The 20,740-nt window shown below is 41.9% G+C and overlaps 2 protein-coding genes across 9 annotated transcripts in view; one reads left to right on the top strand and one right to left on the bottom strand.

Annotated features, from left to right (window-relative positions):
- Positions 1 to 1,288: 1,288 nt before the first annotated feature.
- Positions 1,289 to 12,700, top strand: LOC311144200 (forkhead box protein N4-like; the record flags this gene model as incomplete). The annotated part of the gene is made up of 9 exons (XM_084180207.1): positions 1,289 to 1,368; positions 4,300 to 4,487; positions 4,977 to 5,089; positions 5,219 to 5,329; positions 6,253 to 6,380; positions 6,604 to 6,700; positions 7,319 to 7,526; positions 11,576 to 11,971; positions 12,441 to 12,700. 9 exons carry the CDS (start codon positions 1,289 to 1,291, stop codon positions 12,698 to 12,700), a joined length of 1,581 nt encoding a protein of 526 aa, XP_084036333.1.
- Positions 12,701 to 13,589: 889 nt separating this feature from the next.
- LOC311144660 (acetyl-CoA carboxylase 2-like) overlaps positions 13,590 to 20,740 on the bottom strand; it is a 48,575-nt gene continuing 41,424 nt past the window's right edge. For 6 of the 8 annotated variants that reach the window (XM_084180712.1, XM_084180711.1, XM_084180713.1 and 3 more), the window contains 7 exons: positions 20,361 to 20,496; positions 19,874 to 20,051; positions 19,544 to 19,668; positions 17,797 to 17,951; positions 16,363 to 16,533; positions 15,970 to 16,106; positions 13,590 to 15,882 (listed from right to left, as the gene is read on the bottom strand). In XM_084180712.1, the coding sequence (XP_084036838.1) occupies positions 15,756 to 15,882; positions 15,970 to 16,106; positions 16,363 to 16,533; positions 17,797 to 17,951; positions 19,544 to 19,668; positions 19,874 to 20,051; positions 20,361 to 20,496 (1,029 nt within the window). In that variant the 3' untranslated portion in view covers positions 13,590 to 15,755. The remainder of the gene's footprint in view (positions 15,883 to 15,969; positions 16,107 to 16,362; positions 16,534 to 17,796; positions 17,952 to 19,543; positions 19,669 to 19,873; positions 20,052 to 20,360; positions 20,497 to 20,740) is intronic. The other 2 variants (XM_084180714.1, XM_084180715.1) reach the window with 1 other exon arrangement.

The raw sequence follows: 20,740 nt of genomic DNA, 5'->3' as shown, positions 1-20,740 counted from the left end.
CGCATCTAAAGTGCACCTGCGCATCGATCATGACCAAAACAATTTATTTTAGCTGACCAACAAAAAGTATCACACATATAGGCTATCATCTGTCGTGTTACTATGACAATTGTCAACAACATTGGATAAAGTGTAAGTGGCTGCAGCTATAGAGCGCAACATTTGTTTTGAATCCATAACTTCTCAAATTCGTAATTGTCCATGGATAGCCTACAGTTTATCCAGGAACTGCACAATCACAATAATTAAAGGAAGCATAAAGGCCTAAATACAAAAAGTTTTAGTCCGTGCGGATGGTGTGCTTGCTGTCTTCTACCGGACTGTCACAAGTTGTTACATTGGCAGCAGGCTCCTTGAGCAACAAGAGGCTCCGTTGAGGTAGGCCTACTGCGCATGACAGTCTGCTGGACAGTTCCAGAGAGGGAAATTTAAAAAGGGTATTTGGGAAACAAGTGCAGCACAGTGAAAATACAGAAGCTACACGGGCTCATCACCAGCTCAAATTTGCTGCAGATTATTCTAAACAGGTAAGATTTTCTCTATTTTTTTCGGTATTACAAGGATGAATGTCAGCAAATAGTTGTAGGCCTAAAACTTTGAGTGAGAGGGGATTATTTAAATTAGAGGACTTTTCAGTCAGGCCAATTGATATGTCAATAAGGGTGGGAAACGCTGCTATATTTTGGGATTGCATATCAAGTATTTTTTTTTTCAGTCAAGTTAATAAATAGTCTTGTGAATTAAAATGAAATAAAAAGCCATCATTGGCAAAATCAAGAAATTGCCATCATTTTGTTTTCCATACCATAAAACCCAATTTTATAGCCTATTAAGTTAAAGCATAGCCTACATAATGTGAACTGAGAATCCACCTTTAACTTTGCTTATTTTATACACCAAAAAGATCACACAAGTGTTGTTTTCTATTTTAATATTCAATTATATTCATATTCAATATGTTTTTGCCATAATAGGTGAAATGATTGTCATTAGCTTATAACAGTAGGTCTTATTGTTATTAACTGGTCATAATCTATGAATAATAGAAAATGCTTATTTTTCTCCATAAGTAGTCTGTTTGATGTGCTAATATTTTATTTATCTAAATGCAAGTATAATAGTCTATATAATGAGTAGATAAAACAAGGAAACAAAGGAATTCAGATTGTTGTTTGAGTTGTGAAAACAGAAATAGACCTAGGCCTAAATTAAATGGAAGTATTATAGCCTAGATGACTTATGCAGTTGCACTTTTCCCTTTTTGCAGCATTATCAAATATCCCAGGAAATGATAGAAAGTGGAATTACGACCAGCATGTCAGGAATTCTTGAAAATGCAGGTCATCATCCCTCTCCACAAGACTACAGGTAAGACTGGATTTATAACATTCAGTTACTTTAAAGACAGCCTTTTAATGATTTTAATCAGACTAAATCCTAACCACAGATATAAGGTTTTGATAAATGTTGTATCTTTGTTAAGTTGGCTACACTTAACACTGAAAATATGATTCAAAATGTTCAGGTATAAGGATAATTCCAAGATAGGTTTTCCAAAATCTCCCTATATGTTTAATCCAAATGTAGATGGACAACTCTTTCAGTGAAGGGAGGGGGCGTATGAAAAAGGGGAAAGAAAAAACAACAACCGTAGAATAAATGATTTTCAGTCTGAATGGATCTGTCAGAAACCATCAGCTCTGTTTACACTCCCGCTGTCGGCACACGGAGAGACTGAGCCGCTTGGCCCGCCGGCTCCGAGGGAGAGATGGGGCTCTCCGGGTCACTACCGGGGAGAAGTGGCTCCCAATTAGGAGGAGGAGGTGGGAGGGGGGGGGGAACGATAAGGGGGGGGGGGCTGGTGCTAGATGGGGGACACCATACTCCAACATGCCTCGCTGAACATGCACTTTATTGTGGGTTAAGTGTGTGTGGGGGATTTTCAGAAAAGCATGAAGAATGTGACCGCCTTGCATAGTTCTCATTCGTTTAACATATAAAGTATGAGTCATAGGCTAGGACTGTTTCCAATCGAGTTGAAATATTTTGTTCAAATCCCACTAATTGTTAAAGAGAATTTTCATGTTCTACTCAAAACTCAACAGAACATGATTTTTGTACCTCTTCCATTTTGAAAATAGGTCCAAAACACCTTACAAGCATCCTAATCCTAATGTATCCTTTCTGAAGGTCAAGTCTGTATTTGATGCATCTCAATTACAACATTCAAAAGTTGATTGAACCGCAATAAACATCAGACATGTCCTTGAGAAAGGGATACTTTTGTAATATGAGTTGGATTGGTGTGCTTGTAAGGTGCTTTAGATATATTTCAGAATGAATGGGTGGGCTATTGGAATACTGACAAAACACAATGACTATCAAATACCTAAGTAAAATAAACAAAATGCATATCCCAAAAACTGTATTGGGGATCCAACTACAGCCAAGGTAAGTGGAAAAATTATATGAAGTTGTATTGAGTTGAAACAATAAAAAAGCTTCTTAAATGAATAACCACTCTTAAATGTATAGACAGACAGAGCAATTGATGCAAGGACTGATCAGCCAAGATATCTGAATTATATTTGTAAGAATATTTGAGGCTTTACAGTGTTTGTTTACATTTACGAGCTTATATTTTGGATTCTGATGGGGTACAACAGCTGAACTAAACTCATGAGGTATTTTTCTAAGTTATATTCTTGAAGAATCAATTAGTATATATCATTAATTTATAAGTAAAACAATTCATGTAGCAACTGCAGTTTTTCCCTTTGAGGCCAAAATAATAATATTTTTGACAAATGCTTCCATTGGAACTAGTGCTCTCTAAAAAGTGTTTTACCAATTTGGATTTAGCTCTAACTATATATGTATTTTGTGTTGTTTTTCTTGGGAGCGAGAGAGCGAGAACGAGAGAGAGAGAGAGACAGAGAGAGAGAGAAAGAGAGAGAGAGAGAGAGAGAGAGAGAGAGAGAGAGAGAGATAATGTATGTGGCGGATGTGCATGTGTCTTTTTGGTGGGGTAGAGGAAGCTTACACTTCAAAGCTCAAGATGAAATCTTGTCTACTGCCCTCCTTCTGGGGGAGGGAGGGGGGACAGAGAGGGGAGAGGCTGGAAAGGGACAGGGAAGCAGATGGCATCCTACTTGTCTCTCTTGTGTGAGGGCTGTCATTCCAACAGATTAATGCAGGGACTGGTAAAAAAAAAACGGCAGAGACAATCAAGGGAGGGTCTGGGGGGAAACAATAGAGCCACGTGCCACTGGGCAGATTTGTCGTTTGGGAGACAATAGGTGATCACTTTTCAATAGACAAGGCCAACTGTTACAGAGCAACATGTGCCACTCTCCCATGTTTTCAAATGATCCCATGCGCTGTTTACTTATGATTCAGCCAATGGTTAGAGGGAGATTGTGGTCACCTGACTTAGGGGTGATTTTGTTTGCAGTTGGGGTTGGGGTGGGGAGGGGGTCCTACGGTGTCCAGACCCACAAAGTAACTGAATAGTGAGTGTTGTCATAGCGACCCCAATTACTGAACTCTTCTACAGTAAGTATGTGCAGAGACAACTGGAGAGAATTCAAGAGGATTCCTCTCTTTTCTCCCCGCAGAGCCCTCCTGTCTTTAAAGAAATAATGAGCAAAAGCTGATTGGCAGCCCATGCCCCGATTCAGAAGAAATTATGCAGTAAATCTTAACCAATATCATTGTACGCTGGTAAGGAAATTCATTTTAGACAAGACTAAATAATCATTAGGTTGTGGTTGTGTAGTTAATCTAGTGGGGTTTTTTGTACAGTATTTCCCAAAGCTGGGGAAGTAACCATTAAAATGTAAAATGTTGATGAGGAAGTTCACAAGCAAGTTTGAAGTGGGATTAATAATGTTGAGAATCTTGGCTTTGTATCCATAATGTTACTATTACAGTAATTAGCTAATTAAATAGCACTCTATAATCTACTTGTGGTAAATCCCAGATAAAACGATACTCCTGGATTATGATTTGTTCTCATTTCTCCCCCTCCAATATTGGATGTATTACTTTAGAATAACTCGCTGTTCAGTCCGTGTCTTGTATATTTGCCCTAGATATAACCAGACCTGGGTTCGAATACTATTTATAAAATGTTACCTTCTCATTTGTTTTGGAGTTTGCACTTTTGGGACTTTTGGTATTGGTTCCGTCGCAACAATGCTTTCAAATAGTATTTGAACCCAGGTCTGGATATGACCTACAGTTGTAGTCTAGGCTGTGTATCTGAGTGGTTGTGTTGCTTGTGTCCCGCCTCTGCAGACTTCTGACCACAGACCCCTCCCAGCTCCGAGAGGAGGATCTCCCCGGGGACCTGCAGTCTTTGTCGTGGCTCACCTCGGTAGACGTTCCCCGGCTGCAGCAGATGGCTGATGGTCGCAGTGATGGCGGAGGAGACTTCAACGGGCCTTCCCAGGGGCAGGGGGGCAACCTGCTGGAGCAGCAGACAGGTGAGACACACACACAGTCCACGTTGGTGGGGCTGTGCCATTTCAAATCCACCCACATACACTTTGATTGGATAGTTCAGGAGTACTGCTGGGCCCTGATGTTGAGGAGGACAAATTGGCCAAAGCCATTACAGTTGGAAACAAGCTATAACTGCCAACCTGGCTAATGAGACTTGCAAGACAAATGAAGTCATTGATGTATAAGGGGTTATAGACGCGGGCCTGTGCTAATACTTGATAGGGCCATGGGCCCTGTTTGAATACTTGACAGATTCATCCTCCTTGAAGTACAATAACAGATCTGAATGGTTGGATTGGTGAAGTAATAGGGTGGTAGTCTTGCTTAAACTTATCCCATCACCTATATATCTACACTTACCTCAAGGAAACGAGGAAGAAAGGATGCATTTCTAAAGTATTGTAACAGGGCCGATGTGTGGAGATTGATTGGAGACTGACCTGGATGTTGTACTGCTTCCTTCCTCACAGCTCAGCTGAACAACATAACCATGGTAGGGGGACAGGGAGCCATGATCCACCAACAGAGCAACATGCAGCACAGCCCCCTGGGAATTAACGTCATCACCGCCCAAAGCGGAAGTGTATGTTTTGCTTCCCAACCAATTATTTATCAACAAAAAAAACATATTTTAATCAATGCTTATACTCTAGGACAGTAAAGTATAGGATATACTTAATATATTAAACGTGTCCTCGGTCTAATTCCACAGATGTCTCCATTCTCCATGAATGGGCAGCCCTCCCCAGGGTACCAATGCCCTGCCTCTGTCTACCAAGCTACACCCCAACAAGTGTTCACTCTGACCCAGACTAGCCAGCAGGTAACTACGTCATCCCTGCAACTGGGCTGTGGATACAGTTTGTGAATTAGAGATTAATCGTTACATACACTGAGTGTACAAAGCATTAGGAAAACCTGTTCTTTCCATGACATAGACTGACCAGGTGAATCCAGGTGAAAGCTATGATCCCTTATTGATGTCACTTGTTAAATCCACTTCAACCAGTGTAGATGAAGGGGAGGAGACAGGTTAAAGAAGGATTGTTAAGCCTTAAGACAATTGAAACATGGATTGTGTATGTGTGCCATTCAGAGGGTGAATGGGCAAGACAAAAGATGAAGTGCCTTTGAACGGGGTATGGTAGAAGGTGCCAGGCACACCGGCTTGAGTGTGTCAAGAACTGCAATGCTGCTGGGTTTTTCACGCTCAACCGTTTCCTGTGTGTATCAAGAATGGTCCAAAGGTTATCCAGATATCTTGACACAACTGTGGGAAGCATTGGAGTCAACATGGGCCAGCATCCCTGTGGAACGCTTTCGACACCTTGTAGAGTCCATGAATTGAGGCTGTTCTGAGGGCAAAAGGAGGTGCAACTCAATATTAGGAAGCTGTGACTAATGTTTTGTAATCTCAGTGTATATACAGTATTGTTAGAGTATTTAGTGTTACTAAAATAGTTATAAGAGCTGTCCAGCGTATAACTAGATTACAACGTAAACCTGTTAATATAGTATTGTTACTAGAGTAATTACAGTGTTACTACATGGGTATAAGAGCAACTTAATGTAACGCGTTAGAGATTACTCTACCAGTTTACCGCCTAATTCTGATTAAGGGTTTGATGTTAAGATGCCATTCATTCAAACAACAATAAATAGGTTTTTGAAATAAGTAGAAAATAATACACAATACAGATTTTCTAGATTGTTCACTCATTTTTCTTTGCTCTCTATCCCTCTCAGTGTACTCCTGCTGGGCTCTATAGCAATGTCTCGTTCAACAACCAAAGCCTGTTCACACAGCCGTGCCTGGCTCCACAAAACCAGGACCTGCAGCCCAAGTCTTTCCCCAAGCCCATTTACTCCTACAGGTGAGCTTCCCCCTGGGCCAAGTGTCATTACAGTAGTATTGTATTGCCTGGGTCGTGTTCGTTAGGGCGCACAATGGAAAATGACAAATTCAGGTAGTCCTTTCCTGTTTCAGTCTGTTTTCTTCCCTTTGGTGCCTAGTGAACACGAACCTGGTCTAATTATCAACAGTATATATAGCCTAATGCACTTACTTCTTGTCTCGCTACTTTGATCCATCCTCAGCTGTTTGATCTCTATGGCTCTGAAGAACAGCAAGACAGGCAGTCTCCCAGTCAGCGAGATCTACACCTTTATGAAGGAGCATTTTCCCTACTTTAAGGTACGACTCGATCGGATTTACATGTACATTTATTTAGCAGACGCTCTTATCCAGAGCGACTTACAGGAGCAATTCGGGTTAAGTGCCTTGCTCAAGGGCACATCAACAGATTTTTCACCTAGTTGGCTCGGGGATTAGAACCAGCGACCTTTCGGTTACTGGCACAACGCTCTTACCCACTAAGCTACCTGCCGCCCGGATCCTCTAAGGCACATGTCAAACTCATTCCACGGAGGCCCGAGTGTCTGCGGGTTTTCACTCCTCCCTTAAGGTCACTAATTAGTAAGGAACTCCCCACACCTGGTTGTCTAAGGCTTAATTGAAAGGAAAAAACTAAAAACTGCAGACACTAGGCCCTCCATGGAATGACTTTGACACCCCTGCTCTAAGGGCTGGTTTCCCAGACCCAGATTAAGCCTAGCCATGGACTAAAAAGCATGCTCAATAAAGAATCTCCATTGAGCATGCTTTTTAGTCCAGGACTACTCTTAATCTGGGCCTGGGAAACTGGCCTAATATTCAATAGGGATTGGGGTAGCAGAGATTTTAGGTAAGCATTGTGTTAAGTGAGTCGTTTAAATGTCTCCTTCCGCTTCCTGGGTTTTTTCCCCCCTGAAGACAGCACCAGACGGATGGAAGAACTCAGTCCGACACAACCTGTCACTAAACAAGTGCTTTGAGAAGGTGGAGAACAAGATGAGTGGGTCCTCTCGTAAGGGCTGCCTCTGGGCCCTGAACCCGGTCAAGATCGACAAGATGGAGGAGGAGATGCAGAAGTGGAAGCGCAAGGACCTCCCAGCCATCCGCCGCAGCATGGCCAACCCAGGTGAGACCACAGGACTGACTGAGGCCCATTCACACTTAACCTGGGTCCTGTTCATTAAGCACAAAATGGAAGAAAAGGGACGGAAACCGGGAGGGACAACCTGGACTTAAGAAACGCTCATTTTCGTTTTCCATTGCAAAATGTTTTAAAACGTTTTCCTTTGTGTGCTCTAATGAACACAGCCCATCAATGAAGAACACCCACCACCAATTCATTTGATTATGCCCATTCAGTTATATATCTCATAAGCAGGGCCGGATTAAGAAATCATAGGCCCCGGGGCTTTTTTTTTTATAACCCCTGTAAACTAATCCGTGCACCAAGATGCAATTCAATGCGTGGTAAATTTACAGTTGAAGAAAAAGCCCCCTTATAATAAAGCCATATTAACATTTGCAATGTGGCATAGGCTACAGTGAGGCGTTTTTAGAATTTCCACACATGGGGATCATTTGTTAGCCTTTTAAAAAATGCATTTCATGCAATTCTACGTCATTTACATGATAGAATACATTAGCTGAATCTTTTTTAATACCACACAAAAGACCGAAATGAGTGGCTACTCTGACAAACTGAGATCAAGCTGGTCTTGAATTCAAACAAACAATAGGCCAGGCCAAAGAAGCGACACACAGATTGTACAATATTAGGAGGCTATATATAATGAACAAATATATAAACGCAACATGTCAAGTGTTGGTCCCATGTTTCATGAGCTGAAATAAAATATCCCAGAAATGTTCCATACGCACAAAAAGCTTATTTCTCTCCAATTTTGTGCACAAATTAGTTTACATCCCTGTTAGTGAGCATTTATCCTTTGCCAATATAATCCATCCACCTGACAGGTGTGGCATATCAAGAAGCTGATTAAACGGCATGATCATTACACAGGTGCACCCTGTGCTGGGGACAATAAAAGGGCGCTCTAAAATGTGCAGTTTTGTCACAAAACTAAATGCCACAGATAAGGGTGTGGAATTGGCATGCTGACTGCAGGAATATCCACCAGAGCTGTTGCCAGAGAATTGAATGTTAATTTCTCTACCATAAGCCGCCTCCAACGTCATTTTAGAGAATTTGGCAGTACGACCAACCGGCCTCACAACCGCAGACCACATGTAACCACGCCAGCCCAGGACCTCCACATCCGGCTTCTTCACCTGTGGGATCGTCTGAGACCAGCCACCCGGACAGCTGATGAAACTGAGGAGTATTTGTACCTGTAATAAAGCCCTTTTTGTGGGCAAAACCGATTCTGATTGGCCTGGCTCCACAGTGGGTGGGCTTTTGCCCTCCCAGGCCCACCTATGACTGCGCACCTGCCCAATCATGTGAAATCCATAGATTAGGGCCTAATTAATTTATTTCAATAGACTGATTTCCTTATATGAACTGTAACTCAGTAAAATCATTGAAATTGTTGCATGTTGCGTTTATTTATACTTACGTTTTACTTAGTAGCCTACTGTAGCCTGGAATATAAATATATATACAGTACCAGTCAAAAGTTTGGACACACTTACTCATTCAAGGGGTTTTCTTTATTTTTGTTATTTTCTACATTGTAGAATAATAGTGAAGACATCAAAACTATGAACTAACACATATGGAATCATGTAGTAACCAAAAAGTGTTAAACAAATCAAAATATATTTTATATTTGAGATACTTCAAAGTAGCCACCCTTTGCTGGATGACAGCTTTGCACACTCTTGGCATTCTCTCAACCAGCTTCATGAGGTAGTCACCTGGAATGCATTTCAATTAACAGGTGTGCCTTGTTTTAAAGTTAATTTGTGGAATTTCTTTCCTTCTTAATGTGTTTGAGCCAATTAGGTGTGTTGTGACAGGGTACTTATTTTACCTATTTGGTAAAAGACCAAGTCCATATTATGGCAGCTCAAATAAGCAAAGAGAAACGACAGTCCATCATTACTTTAAGACATGAAGGTCTGTCAATACGGAAAATGTCAAGAACTTTTAAAGTTTCTTCAAATGCAGTCGCAAAAACCATCAAGTGCTATAATGAAACTGGCTCTCATGACCGCCACAGGGATGGAAGACCCAGAGTTACCTCTGCTGCAGATGATAAGTTCATTAGAGTTACCAGCCTCAAAAATTGCAGCCCAAATAAATGCTTCACAGAGTTCAAGTCACAGACACATCTCAACATCAACTGTTCAGAGGGGACTGTGTGAATCAGGCCTTCATGGTCGAATTGCTGCAAAGAAACCACTACTAAAGGACACCAATAATAAGAAGAGACCTGCTTGGGCCAAGAAACACGAGCAATGGACATTAGACCGGTGGAAATTTGTACAAATGTGAGATTTTTGGTTCCAACCGCAGTGTCTTTGTGAGACGCAGAGTAGGTGAACAGATGATCTCCGCATGTGTGGTTCCCACCGTGAAGCATGGAGGAGGAGGTGTGATGGTGTTTTGCTGGTGACACTGTCTGTGATTTATTTAGAATTCAAGGCACACTTAACCAGCATGGCTACCACAGCATTCTGCAGCGATACGCCATCCCATCTGGTTTGCGCTTAGTGGGCCTATCATTTGTTTTTCAACAGGACAATGACCCAAAACAAACCTCCAGGCTGTGTAAGGGCTATTTGACCAAGGAGAGGGATGAAGTTCCGCATCAGATGACCTGGCCTCCACAATCACCCGACCTCAACCCAAATGAGATGGTTTGGATTGAGTTGGACTGCAGAGTGAAGGAAAAGCAGCCAACAAGTGCTCAGCATATGTGGGAACTCCTTCAAGACTGTTGGAAAAGCATTCCAGGTGAAGCTGGTTGAGAGAATGCCAAGAGTGTGCAAAGCTGTCATCAAGGCAAAGGGTGGCTACTTTGAAGAATTTGTTTAACACTTTTTTGGTTACTACATGATTCCATATGTGTTATTTCATAGTTTTGATGTCTTCACTATTATTATAAAATGTAGGAAATAGTAAAAATAAAGAAAAACTTTTGAATGAGTAGGTGTGTCCAAACTTTTGACTGGTACTGTATATATTTATATTACAGGCTACAGTAGGCTACTAAGTAAAATGTTCAGTGGCACACTGACTCACCTAATGATGAAGATGAAGCTGTAGGCTACTACTCATGATGAAGGCCGACGCGCTTCTCTTGGCAATATCCTATCTCAAGATGAGCTACTTTGAAAAACAGTGCTGCTGTTGGCAAAAAGTTGAGAAAATGCTTCAATTGGTTCTACAGACAGATTAGTCTTCTCTTTTCAGCAGTAGACATTTGCTTTCCAAACTGTATGTTTTTCCCGCGAAATCAGCAGAAGGCAAACAGACAGCAGCAACCAACCATATAAATATAATCCATAGATGGCAGTTCCCATTCAAGTCAGAACTGGAAGCCATTGCTAGTGTACCCATGAGTTTAATAGTGAAATTGCCAGGGTAAGAGGTTCCAAAACCCTTCTATGGATTATATGTCTATGGGCACAACGCAACAAGCTGTATATTTGGCACGCATTCTGGCCAAATTGTGGCCTTCCCGACAGTAGGCAACCAGTAACTGCCAAAATAAAGGAAACACTTGAGTAAACGAGGGATACAAATAATATGCCATTGGAACAGGACTGATGGTTGTTGATAATGGGCCTCTGTACGCCTATGTAGATATTCCATTAAAAATCAGCCGTTTCCAGCTACAATAGCCATTTACAACATTAACAATGTCTACACTGTAATTCTGATCAATTTGATGTTATTTTAATGGACAAAGAAATTCCTTTTCTTTCTTAAACAAGGACATTTCTAAGTGACCCAAAACTTTTGAACGGTAGTGTATATAATATATATATTGTAAATATAATCTATACTGTATATATTAACTTTATTTATAGAAAATTAAAAATTAAAAAATTGCTGCCTCTTGGGCCCCGGTAATTCCCTGCATTAATCCGGCCCTTGCGATAAGCAGCACCACAGAGAAAGAATCTGCATTCCGTTTTTTTGTTTTAAATGGAGTCATCAGTCCATCATCAGTTGCTGAAATGGCCTGCTCCCTCTTTCCCTGTCAGATGAGTTGGACAGGTTGATCACGGACCGGCCAGAGAGCTGTAGACGGAAGCCCATGGATCCCGGGATGACCCGTCTGTCCAGCTGTCCATCCGGCCTATCCCTGCCTGTCCCAGGACAGATGCAGCCCCAGCCCATGGTCACCCTGTCCCTGCAGTGCCTGCCCATGCACCAGCAACACCAGCTTCATGCCCAGCTCCAGGCCCAGGCCAGGCTGGCCCCAGTGTCCCCCGCCCCTGCCCAAACGCCCCCCCTCCACACCGTTCCTGACCTCTCCCACAGCCCCCTCGCCACCCAGCATCCCGGCAAGCAGCCGCACGACTTCTACAGTCTCCATGGTGAGGTCAACGCAGAGGTGGACATGCTGGACCCCAGCATCATGGACTTCGCTCTACAAGGTGGGTAGCTATAGTACTAGTCACAACAACATTATATACTGTCTTAAAACTGTACAGTCAAAAATGTTATTTCCTGTGTTTTATATACATTTACACACTGTGAGGTTGGAATAATACTGTGAAATTTTTAAAATTATGATAAAATGCCCTTTTAGAGTAAGAGCTGTTTGAAAAGACCACCTAAAATGTCAGCCTGTTTTGGTGGGATGGAGTTTTGGCGGGATGGAGTTTTGGCAGTAAATTGGTTAATAGAACAATAAGAGTTGCAAACCTCTGCCAAGAAGCTATTTTTGTTTATTTTTGACTGAAAACAAATTTTACCCAGAAATGATTTGATTAAGATTAAAACGGCTGCATCGGGCCTTTAACAATCTGCAAACCAATGTTACTTTGCATGGCAGTTGGCCATTTTCTTGGCTCTCAGAAGCAGTGATGACCAGTGACGTGACACGATTACCTCCTTCCTCAGGTAACCTGTGGGAGGAGATGAAAGACGACAGCTTTAATCTGGAGGCGTTGGGCACCTTCAGTAACTCTCCCCTGCGTTTGTCTGACTGTGACCTTGGCACCATGACGGGCAGCCTCCCTCCTGTCTACAGCGGGGGCAGCATGCCCTTCTCAGACCTGCAGGTGACGGGCCTGTACACCTCCTACGCCTCCCTGGACGCACTCTCCTCCCAGTACATGGGCACGCCAGGCAACAGCAAGCCCATCACTGCCCTGCTTTAATGAAAACATCCCCTGCACCACAGAGTGGAACCACAGGTAGAGCTGCATCGAGGCATCACCAACAGAATCAAAATACAAAAACTATTTTTTGCAGTGGCTCTACTTGTCGATCCCACTTCTGGCACCAAAAAGCCCCCACCTCCTCTTCCACTGAAAAGCCTGAATCCTCACTGCTTTTCTTTATCCCCAATGACAGAGCAACTTGTGTTGCCATACCTAAGCCACTACTTCAGATGAGAGAAAAAAAAGTCTGCTTAGAGGGTGATTTGATCAAAATCATTGTAAAACCACACCAATGAAGACAACTGAAATTCGGGAGGAAATTGACTAAAATATACTGACGTCTCTGGGGGAACTTTGTCAAGCAAAGACTTGAGCTGTCCTACACTGTAGTACACAAACCTAGCAGGCAACACGTACTCTCTCTGCCAGTTTTGTACAATGTTGACTTTCCTGTGTTTGTAAGCCTTACCATGGTACTGTTAGTTCCCTGTTCTTTATCCGTTGTCTGTATTGTGCTAGGCAGTATTACTGTGATGTTTTATTTATATTTATAAATGGCAGCTGGAGAAGGGGAGGAATTTATCAAGCACTGTTTACTGTAAATATTTTTGTTTGTTTCAAATCACTGCGATCTCCACTGAAAAGCTTTTGTTTCTTAAACAGTATTTACCCATACATTCCAAAACGCCAAAATCTGTCTAATAATAGCATTTGTAGACCATTTTACAAATTTCAGTATTTCAAAATATGCTAAAATCAGTCAGAATATATTATATTCATTGAATTATTCACATTATTTTTGGGAGGATGTCAGGCTACATGTACTGTAAAATTATGCAAAAATAATTAAATCAATGGGTAAATAAAAAAGGTGCCACATTCAGTGTCTTGCTGAAAACAGATTCATTCCATTTATTTACAGATACCCCTTATTAGGGTAATGTATAGTAAGTACATGGCAGGTATTTTACATATATTATTGACAATTTCAAATCGATATCTGGTATTTTGATGAAGGCAACAGCAGCAGAATGGCTTGGGGTCTCTCGGTTACAATTTTGTAATCTACCCATTATACCCTTCTCTGCCCCTGTTCACCTGAGTTTAAGCAACAATCAGCATTATATTAAAAACAATAAACACGTACACATTCATATCACAGACCAAAAGTAATCATAAATCATATTTGAACGTCAATTTCTTCCAAATGATTATTATACAAATACTATGGGTGTGAATTTATCCACTAGCATTTATATTGTATTATTCACTCAGACTCCAGCACAGACAACAAAAAAATACAAATGAAATGACTCAGGAAAAACACAGGTGTATTTGTTATTCAGTCAAAAACCAATAATACAAAGAAAGAAATTCAAGGGCACACAAATAAACACTGGTTAATTAAAAAAAAAAGTATTACCTGACTTTTAAATTGCACAGGTTAGTCTTTTAAGGACAATACTGACATAATTCATCTTTGGATTAAATTAATGCCGGGGAAAAAATGAAAATTCCCTACTAGACCATTGTGTCACTGAAATGATTCAGTAAATTAAATGAAATTAATTAAACTTAATGTAATTTAAATGGGTATTTTTTTTGGTCGATATTGTCACAAGGATACATACTGAAGTAAAGGCTACACATCAACCAACCCCCAGACAGGCTTGTGTAATATCTTTGCACTGGCACATAATTAACATTTTAAAAAAACATATTTGATATGGTACACAAATGAGGGCTTTGTTCGGCCCCTGGCTGGTGTACATTCAAAGGTCGGCACACATTCGCCCAGATATGAACAGAATGATCAACACATCATAGAAAAAACCCTGGTCACTCCTGTTGTCAAATGCCAGTGTACAGCGGTAGCAATGAGAAGCTTGATAGAATACTGATAAAAGGCACATGGTCCAATCCATTCAATTCATGTTTTCGGATGTTCCATTTTTCAAACATATGGGTTTTACAATCCTATTGATAATGTGAATCTGAAATGCTAACGAGTAGTGGTGGTTCCCTCTGATCATAGCAATGTTAACGGATACATGGGACCAGAACTGGGTTCAAATACTTTGACCATTTGCTTTAGCCTGCCTGTAGCATCAGCTGGGAAGGGTTTGTACTTTTGATAATTAGGTGTGCTCGCTGAAAACTGTTCACACATTATTATTATTCCACTGGAACCTGTACTGCCACTTGTCAGGTTGCTTGAAACATTTAGTTTTGATACTACTTATACTTTTCACACTACAACAACATTTACATAAATCCCAATGTACTTCAATGGCCATAGACTTGAATGGTAAATGTTTGCCCGTAACTAGTCTTCAACCGTTTAAGCTAGAAACACCATTCAAACTTTAAAACGTGTAGACCGGTCTAGAATAGGTTGCTTGTATACAGCTTTTTGATACCGTTTATATGTTTGGAACTATAATTGTTTTAAATGTGCATAAAAGCTCCATAGGTTTGTACAGACATTTTTATAATTTCCGTTGTTGGACATTAGACTAAAATCGCCAGGAAATCAGCTCAAAGGGATTTTAAGGTAGGAAATCTGTTCCCAAGTATTCCCACGCATAAACAGAGAGGCATAAGTGATCACATCCCAATGTAATCAAGGTTTGAAATGATTCTGTTTTGTCAAATACTAGATCTGTTTGGGATTCTTTCGGTCAATTTGCAGTGTATACATTTTTTTATAACTATGTTCCAGCCCCCCGACCATCCGCTCAAGAAAATTTTAAAAAATGCCCACGGCAGGGACGCGTGATGTAGTGCATGTTTAGTGCTGCATGGTTACAGTGTCTGAGCAGCCGAACCAGCCCTAATCCTGAGAATTAGACACGTTTTTGGCTTCTTTGGCGTCTTAGCTTTATTGTCTCAGCTGGTTACAATAGAAAGCAGGCGGCACCGATAGGCAGATGCTGAATGTGCCCCCCCTGTCCCTAGGTCCACACCCCTACTTATCCAGTCTCTCTTCTATGCTAGAACTTGAGGGATTTCCTGTGTAAGGCATTGGGGCAGCTCAGCTCAGATCTGGAGTTTAACTGGGGGCCGTGCCGTCCATCGTGGCCAGCAGGTGGGAGATCTTGGCCCTCTGGGATGGAGTGATGGACTGGCTCATGTGGATGATGCAGTCCATGGTCACCTCAGGGTTGGCCTGCACAATGCTGGCATAACACACACAGTACATACATACAATAGGATTATATGCACACAGTACATTAATGTGTAGTAATGTGTGTGTGTGTATGTACCTGTGGATGTGTTTCAAGGCGTGGTCCCTCTTCAGGTACTTGATGTTCTCGCTGATGGCAGATCGTGTGCCGTCCTCTTTGGCCAAATGCTTCTCCAGCCACTCCACCACCGCTTTGTTGTTGTCCCAAAGGTACGCCTGGAAATTAAGCACAGAACCTAACTCTAAAACACTTCTACACACCATGGATTGGAGTGGAATAGATTGTGTAACCAGTGGGATTCGAACCCAGGTCCCCCACGCAGTAACCCAACATTTTAAACATTGGACCAAAAATAACTATGTTCCGAGGGCAACAATTGGGATTACATGTTTCAGACAGGGGTACTCCATTACAATAGGATAACCCATCTTGTATCACATGAACAGAGCCATTACGTTGTGATATCCATACCTGGACTGTGCCCTCTGTCTCCACGAACCAGCGCCGCAGCATGGACTGGATGTGGCCGTCACTTAGCTCTGGGTTGGCCTGCAGGACCTCACACTTTACCACACCCTCCAGCAGGAGGCGCCGCAGACGCCAGTAGAAGAAGCTCCGCACATTCTTCCAGTCCAGGATGTCCTGCATGAGACCACCAGGTTACATAGACCACCATCGGGTTACATAGACCACCATCGGGTTACATAGACCACCATTGGGTTACATAGACCATAGAGTGAGGGACACTAATGCCCCTGTCCAATTGCAGGTGCGGAGAATGGGACCGGGCATCACACATGCATCTCCTCCTGTCTGCCCATGTGCTCCCTTTGAGTTCTCATTTAACTTTATTTTGCTTTGCAGGGTTTGCTTTGGCACCTTCCCTTGTTTGATTGACTATCACAACCAGGGGTTGGAACCGGTTCAGAGAACAGAACCAAAAACCAGAAAAGAACGGAATCTTTCAAGGAACAGAATCAGAACCGGGAACGAAATTGATCTACACTGTTCTGGAACAGAACTGTCATTTTAAAAGCATGGCAACCGGTTAATAACGTCATTTTATGTTCCGGGTGTTTTTTACAGTACCAAAAACAAATGCAACAAAGCACCTATGCAAAGCCCTCACGCTGTCACTCAGAAATGTATTCCACTGTCTGCCTGCCAGCTGTAGGCTACCTGCCCCTCCCCCTCTGAAGCATAAACTACTGTAGTCTATTGACGTTACAAGCGTGATTCAGAAATTAGGGAGAGAGATTTTTAATTAGAGAAGAATGGATTACGTTTTTCAATACTAGTTAAGGACACTATAGTTATCACATTCCACACTGGATTTATTAACTAAAAAAAGGTTAACTAGCTAGCTCTGGTCCAATGTTAATCCAACTCTTGGAAGACATTCAAAGTTTCTTCATAGAAGCTGCTCTTCTGTAGGTATAATTCTGTGTGCTTAATTCAGATAATCCATGTCAAAACAAGATGCCCAGCGCTTCAAGCCAAGCCTCCTCCACCCTCTCTCACTCTTTCCCCACCTGCAAAATTTCAGTCGCATCTCGCGCCCTACACTTGTCTGTCCATTCCATGTAAACAACTATAGCTTGTCCGCTCTATAGCAAGCTGCTCTAGTCGCACTGATTGGTGAAGTCATTTAAATGTTGAGCTAAATAAAAAAATAAAAATGATTTCTGAGGATTAAATAGGTACAGAAAGGTATAAACTAACTTTTTTTGTTTTCAAACTGGTTCAGAACTTTATTTTGCTGGTCGAACAGTGGAACGGAAGGATTTTTTTTTAAAGTTTCTGTTCAGAACGAAACGATTGGAAAATAATTTTGGTTCCAACCCCTGATCATAACACAGACTGTTGTTGTAAAACACAAAGGGAGGGAAGTTTTTTTTTTTTTACCGTGATGGCACCCTTCTCCTGCATTCTACCAGGGGTGTCGTGGAGGTCCACAAACTGCACTGCCACCTGGTGGTAGATGGGCAGCAGGAACTCCTCTCTGGCCCTCAGCTTGGCTTCCAGGTCCCGCCGCTGTTTGTCCGTCAGCTCCGGTGTATCTGGCCAGTCAAGAGGATTTATTAACCAATGTCTCCTTATCATGTTCATTAGGACACAGAATGAAAGATGTTTAAAAACATTTTACAATGGAAAGTCCAGGAAGTCTTGCCCTGTTTCCTTTCGTTTGGTGCCTAATGAACACGACCCAGTTGTTTTCTGAACGGTTGACGAAATCCTGTGACTAGCAGTGGTGGAAAAAGTACCCACTTGTCATACTTGAGTAAAAGTAAAGATACCTTCATAGAAAATTACTCAAGTAAAAGTTAGTCACCCAGTGAAATACTACTTGAGTAAAAGTCTAAAAGGATTTGGTTTTAAACATACTTAAGTATCAAAAGAAAAAGTATATATCATTTCACATTCCTTATGTTAAGCAAACCAGCCGGCACGATTTTCTTGTTTTTAAAATGTACGAATAGCCAGGCCACACTCATTTACAAACAAATCATTTGTGTTTAGTGAGCCACCAGGACAATTTTCCTGTCCTGCTAAGCATTCGAAATGTAACAAGTACTTTTGGGTGTCATGGAAAATGCATGGAGTAAAAAGTATATTATTTTCTTTAGGATTGCAGTGGAGTAAAAGTAAAAGTAGTTAAAAATATTAATAGTAAAGTACAGATACCCCCAGAAAACTACTTAAGTAGTACTTTAAAGTATTTTTACACCACTGGACTCTAGACATGGCAAAACTTTAAAAGGTCCTGAACAGTCATTCTAAAAAGTACTTTTTCTCTCATGACTAACTACCAGGAAGTTTGAAAAGACAGGCTGAGTGGGCGGGGAGTTTATATTCATGACCTTGACTGACAGCTCTTTGAAACGCAAGGAACTTGGATGCAGTGAGTAGTGTTGCAGTAAAATCATCTCAAGCTAATTTGGTGATACAGAAAGCAACTGAAATATTGAAATTGCATCAATAACATCAAAAAAGATATACATCTCCCGTTTGGCATGTCTCTTGTGATGCGGTTCACAGCAAAACTGACAGATGTGCTGACTTGACAACTGCGTCAGACTTTTGAACGACCCCCCTTTTGTTCCATGTTGGCTGAAGACATAGCTAGCCAGTAACTAACCAGTAACTAGCCAACACCAGATACAGATGAAAGGGGAAACATAGTATTTTTGCCATAGATGAATAGGGTCAACTTTAAATTATATTTGCTGACACCCTACAGTCACATTTTGGCACCAGTTGAGTAGCTATCTAGCTATATAAACCACGCCACTCTGCAAACACAACTTCTCCGATTTTGGTTACAAGGTGGTACTTATTTAAATTAGGTAAGAAAATATCATGTTACCATTGGTGTATTAAAATTAGAGTTAAGGTGATGTCATCTTGTCCCCTTAATAAAGTGTTTGACATGGGGGAGGGGACCAGTAATTTTGATCAAACTTTATCAATATAGAAGCAACAGTCATTTTTCATACTTTGGTCATCATACTTTGATCTAGTTTCCTTCAAATATCATAACATAACTTGAAAAACATGATTTAGATTTTTTTTTTAACAATGCTAACTAAAAGAAAACACGATGCCTATTGTACATATGGGTGGAACTATAGGTAGTGTTGAAAGAGTTTACCAGGCTGTTTACCAAGCTGTTCAGCCAGACCGGCATAGACCGAGTCGATCCGGCGCATGGTTTTCAACAGGTCCTTCCTGCGATATTTGATCTCCACAGTGCCTTCTGCCTCGAGCACACCACCCCTTGAACAGGGAGAGGGGAGGGGGAGAGTGGATGAGAAAGAGAGGGGAAAAGAGAGGGACAGGTCGTGATGAGAAGAGAGATGGAGATGAGACAAGAGGGAAAGGGGATGAGAGAGAGGGAGAGTAAAAGAGAGAAAGGAGTAAGAGAGCAGCTCATTCACATTGACTTTGGAGAGAAGCTGCCCTGCAATGTAAAAAGGCCCACCTGCTCTCCCTGTCTGCGTAGAGCTCCATGCACAGAAGGTTGATGGTGGGATCGATCACCACCCAGGATCCCCCCCTCAGCTCAGCGTGCGGTGGGATGTAGATCAACACAGGCTGGCGGAACTCACGCAGGCCGTCCACGATATAGGCCCCATACTTCAGCACCTGGTCGTACATGTCTGAAAGAAAGAAACGGACGTGCAGTTGTGTTAACACCAATATTTACAATATTATTTTGAGATTTAGAAAGAAAACACTGTGTTGTAGTGGGGGTGTTCCAGTCAGCACCAGACCAGGGTTCAAATACTATTTGAAATCTTTCAAATGCGTTGAGCGTTTGCTTTAGTCTGGCTGGAGTGCCAGGTGGGCATGATTTGCACTTGAGATGTTCTAGTGGTCCCATTGCAACAGGCAAGCTCAATCCAGCACAGATACAGTATTTGAAATGATTTTGAATAGTATTTGAACCCAGGTTGGCCAGTCAGTACCCTTCATTCCCCCGGAGAAGCCTCTCCAGTTGGCGAACACCATCAGAGGCAGCCGCTCACGGTTGAAGTCACGGATGGCCTGGGCTGTCTTGAAGGCAGAGTCCGGGAACCACACCTGACCGGCCTGCTGCACCAGCTGAGAGAGCGAGAGACACACACACACAAACGTGCACACACAGAGGGATGCTAAACTCTGCTGCAGGTGTCGAATGAGTCTGTGTTACCTTGACAGATCATGTTTCCCTTTTCGAAATGATGGAAGGCATCAAAATGAAATGAATGATGGCTTACTAACATGTCGCCTTGGCATACGACACAAGCAGGTCCATTACATAATCACTAATGCACACAACATACAATGAGGACACAAAGCCACTCAC

This window comes from Coregonus lavaretus (assembly GCF_964263955.1).
Source record: "Coregonus lavaretus genome assembly, chromosome: 17".
Lineage (NCBI taxonomy): Eukaryota > Metazoa > Chordata > Actinopteri > Salmoniformes > Salmonidae > Coregonus > Coregonus lavaretus.
Note: the sequence above shows the minus strand (reverse complement) of the source record. Positions and strands in the feature narration are given on the sequence as shown.